At 43.1% G+C, this 4,682-nt stretch overlaps 1 protein-coding gene across 1 annotated transcript in view; it reads right to left on the bottom strand.

Annotated features, from left to right (window-relative positions):
* DDX31 (DEAD (Asp-Glu-Ala-Asp) box polypeptide 31) overlaps positions 1-4,682 on the bottom strand; it is a gene marked incomplete at both ends in the record, with an annotated part of 37,675 nt that overhangs the window by 15,890 nt on the left and 17,103 nt on the right. Inside the window, 2 exons of the mRNA XM_010288375.1 lie at positions 1,477-1,616; positions 3,665-3,715. Of these exons, the coding sequence (XP_010286677.1) occupies positions 1,477-1,616; positions 3,665-3,715 (191 nt within the window). The remainder of the gene's footprint in view (positions 1-1,476; positions 1,617-3,664; positions 3,716-4,682) is intronic.

The following is a 4,682-nucleotide window of genomic DNA, read 5'->3' as shown; positions in this document are numbered from 1 at the left end:
ATTTTCAAATAAACCTCCTTTTGCCCATTCAGCAGTCTCCTACAGATTCCTGAGGAGTGGCTAGCTCAACAACAGGTCTCCTTAGTAGATATAATTACCAGTGTGTGTGACACTGCTCCTTAAACTTGTTAAAAAACAACAAAATTGGATAAAAGCATTAACATTTAAAATAAAAAAAAAAAGGGAAATTTCCCTCTCCTTCCTCCAACACTTCCAAAATATTATAAACCAGAAAAATACAACTTTCCACTTGGAGTTAAAAATTCACAATTATGTGGGATTTCACCTTTAAATGTCAGTGCTGTTTGTTACATGAAAAAAAACCCTGTCAGCTTAGCCCTCCATGTCTTGCTGGTGTCTGCTTAATAGATAGTTACCTGGGATGATGGATGGCTCTTTGTTAGACCACTAAATGGCTCACAGCCTAGAATAAGCCTGTATTTACTGCCAACATTTGTTTGTTTCAAGGATGCAAAACCAAATTCGACTCCAAGTAGCTCCACCCGAAACAAACACAAGAAATAAAAGAGAACTAATTTGTGCATGAGTTTACAGGGCTCCATCAACACTAGTAAAACACTAAAGGGACTCTACTCGGCTGATGTTCTCAAACGCTGAGAGACAGCAATGCAGGGAGCAAGGGGAGTCACATATATCCAGCTGACTGCTGAGGAGGCTTGAGACCTGATAGCACTCCTGACTAGCAATGCTGAGCAGTGAGTTGTGGTTTTTCTCCACAAAAGGACCATTGTGCAAGCAGAGCTGGGCTAAAATCTCATCATGTGTCGGCCATCAAGTAGCTGACTGCACACTGGGCTGGTCCTTACCCAGTCTGGCTTGCTCTCCTTACTGTCTGCTCTCGAAGTCTGAGCTAGAGCCGGTGTAAGAGAAGCTTTCACAGCTAGCTTGGAAGCACACCCCACTTCTGGTCTGCAGAGTCCACCCCCCTTATTGCCTTGCAGGACCATACTGGGCACTCACCACTTGCAAAAGCTTCTACTGTTCCTGTCACAAGCCACTTACACAACACATCTTGGCCAATTACCTGCCAGATATGACCCACAGCTCCCTAGCTATTTCTCTGCCGGATCTCTCCTGAAGAGAAAGCACAATCTCTGACAATATGGTGCTATGCAGGCAGATGGCCAGTTAGCATTTGACAGGCTCATTTGACTTGTGATCTCCACATATCTACGATTTGAACCCAGGGCCAGAGAGATAACAATGGAGTGCAAAGGACCTCTGACTATTGTCTCCTCTCTGCCCCTCACCACACACTCACTCATGCACAATCTGTCAGGCTGATGATTTTCACACACTTTCTTTTTCTCCTTTTGCTAGTCTGGGGCCGGTCCTGGATCACAAGAATTAATAAATTCTTATTAAAACCTGCACGAGACACAGTCCCGCTGAAAGTGCCATGGAAGGTTAATTAGCAAGGATGAGCTGAAACTTTTGTTCGTGTTTCTGACTCACTTAATCTTGTGAGAAGCCAGCAAGCTGACATATTCTGCCTCCGAAGGCGCCAGGACAAGCAGGCTGTTCCCGTGACAGCCAATGCGAGCCGTCCTCCCGATTCGGTGGATGTATTCCGCAGGTGAAGCCGGAGCGTTATACTTCAAAAAGGGAACATGAGAAGGGAAAGGAGGAATTAACAGAACACAGCGTGTTAATTATAAACGAGACACTCAGCCTGCTCATCTGAAACAAAAGGCATCTTAGCAAAACCCACATGCTGTACTTCCCTCAGAATTGGCCTGTTTATAAAGAGCCCATCGGGCTCATCCCTGGAACCATCACTCAGCTCCCTCAGCCACAGCAGTTTCTTGACATGCGAATGTGACACATTGGGCAACTTTCAGATAATAGGACAGTTTCCCCATCTCAGTGTCTTTCTCTGTCTTTTACATTTTATTTCTATACAGGCACGTCAGGAACCTGTTTGCTTCCTTTAAAAAAAATTAAAATCATCTCACACAGACCTCAAACCAAACAACCCCCAGGACTGCCCATACAGGATGCTGACTGCTCTGCTTTTGGGAGAAAAGCCATAAAATAAAAGACAACAGATTCAAATTTGGAGCTGGGCTAAATTGCTTTGTTTTGATTAAAGCAAATCATAGCTGGTTGCTGGATAGAAGAAACCTAAGAGAGATGAGGCAGCAAGTGCTTTCGGCAGCATACGATACAGGTAGCAACTGTCTTCCCATCCACAACTATCAGACACTATGAAAATGTTGCTTAAAGCCACCCCTAATATAGCAGTGCCCCTCATTTACTTCACTGGGATCAGAACTGCCCAGCCATTTGCAAGATCTGATAAAGGGTGACATACTTCCCTCCCTTTAACCTCCCCCTATTCTCCCCCCTGCCCCCCTTTCCTGGAAAAATGAACATGCACAGAGATACTGCTCAGAAATGAGCCCTCAGCAGTTTAACTGGAAAAAAACCAACAACCAAAGCCCACTCTAGTGTTTATACCTGTGCCCTCTGGCAAAGTTTCTACTGGCTAGAGGTGTGAGTAAGATGCTGTGAGCAATCTAATTGCTCCCTGCAGGTCCTTGCTCTTGGACACAGCTCTCAGGACAGCTGAGATTTCGCCTTCTGGACACACAGAAGTCTCCCAGGGCTTTAGGTAATTTGCACTGTGTTCTAACACTGGCAACTATATCTTTGGTCAAATTATATTAATACATAGATCTGGGAATTAAAGACTTCACTTCCCCAGCCTTCTTCAACTAGCTAGCTGCTACAAAATATTTCTTTTTTAAAAACACAAAATTAAAATGAAATTTGTTACCTGAAGGGATGAAGTAGAAATTAAAAAGCTTTGTTGAGGCTCTGTGCCCTGTTCTTTTTACCCAGGCGTCACTTGATACACAAGAATCTCTGGATCAGTTTTTCCTCAATTCAACTAACATTTTTTAAATTTTAAGTCTTTTAAAAAATGAAATCTGCTTCATGCTCTCGGCTTCCTCTTTGAAATGACGGGCTGCTATTTTTAAGGTTCAATCCATCTCCCTTAGTTTCCTTTTTTTTTTCCCCAAAGACAGTATCTCTGTCAACAGCAATGCAGCAGTGTTGGGTTTTTGGCTTTGTTTTTTTTTCCCCCCCCCAGGGAAAATCTGAACTATGCAGTTCTACTGAAAGTTGAATGCTTACAGCTGCCCAGCCCCAACCCAGCGAAGTCTCACTTGAAACATTCAGGTCATTGCACAGACACTATTGGGCTATGCAATGTTTAACATTAGGATTGTACTTAACTCCTCATGGAACTGCCTCCCCAGCAAGCTCAGAAAAATAGAAATACAGAACTGCAAGAGAGATGGCCAGTACTTCACAAGATTTGGCTTCCTGTGGGGGGAAACAGAGTGTGTTTCCTCCCGGCCAGTGGAATATTATTACACAGCTGATAACACTAGAGTCATTGAAGAGGAAAACAGACTGTCAAAACCAAAGATAGGAGACCAATGCTCTATCCTAGCAAAACTCTGAGTCCCAGTCATGCAGTCAGGAACACGTGGGTCTCCCACACCTGTAGGCATCAGCACAAAGAGCAGCAAACTGCAGAAAGAGGGTCTGGACTGGAAATGGATTTCATGTGAGCAAGACTGCACTTAATACATATGGACAACCTTAATGATTCTGTACACAGCAAACCCACCTGTACGATCCATGTAACTTGAGGCAGGTCTAGTCCACGTGCTGCAACGTCCTTTAAAATTAATAAGGAAATTACTTTAGTAAAAATACTTTGAAGATATCAGCAAAGTAACAACTCTTCTGGGATGGCAATTATGCCAGGAAACAACTGGCTATGCAAGTAGGAATTTTACATGCCTTGTTTGGGGACAGATGAACTGAAGGTCAGAAACAATGCTAAGGGTTTTAAGCACAAAGAACATTCTTAACAGACTAATACAATAAAAAATGATCCATTACTATGGCCCAAAGCCTGGAGGATATAAAAACACCTATTTCAGGAGAGTGGTGTTGAATTACAGCAGTCTGCTACATGCTACAGTCCCTTTACATTATATCTGAGCAAATCAACTGTCTTAATGGTAGCGATACCTTTGGTTCTTCAGTTTGTTTCATTGATGATAACAGATCTGCTCGTAGGCACCCACTACCCAAACAGTGAGAAGAAGAATGAAATTGCTGTAAGGCAACACTATTTCTGAGCATACCTTTCTCCACAGCAAGCCTAAGAACTAAAGCCAGGCTGCTAATGATGAAAAGGAAAATGGCCATGAAGCAAATGGTCAAGCAACCTAGGCCTTGAGTGGAATGTCCAAAGATGCACTGATCTCTTCCTACAACTAATTAACTGTTTCCTAGGTGATAATCTGAAGTTGATGATCAGATGACTTGCAGGTCACCTGGCCCTATGATAAAAGGCCAACAAACAATTTAGCAGAATCTGCAGGAAGATGAAGTACAGCTTGAGGAGAGAGGACCTCAGCTATCCCTTAGATTTTCACCAGTCTGGCTTTGATTTGGAGAAACAAAACGCAGTCCCAAAGAAAAGAGTTTGAAGCTGCTGTCAGGAGTGTTATTTGATGTGCCAGCTGGTGAGAAAACACATCAACTTGGAGGACTTGAACAAGACCCTTTAGTTATCCACAGCAGTATAGCTCAAAAAACATACCCTTTCAAAGAGAAGAGAGAGTTTAAATACT

This window comes from Phaethon lepturus, unplaced genomic scaffold (assembly GCF_000687285.1).
Source record: "Phaethon lepturus isolate BGI_N335 unplaced genomic scaffold, ASM68728v1 scaffold43105, whole genome shotgun sequence".
Lineage (NCBI taxonomy): Eukaryota > Metazoa > Chordata > Aves > Phaethontiformes > Phaethontidae > Phaethon > Phaethon lepturus.
The sequence above is the reverse complement of the archived record's forward strand: the minus strand, read 5'-3'. Positions and strand labels throughout refer to the sequence as shown.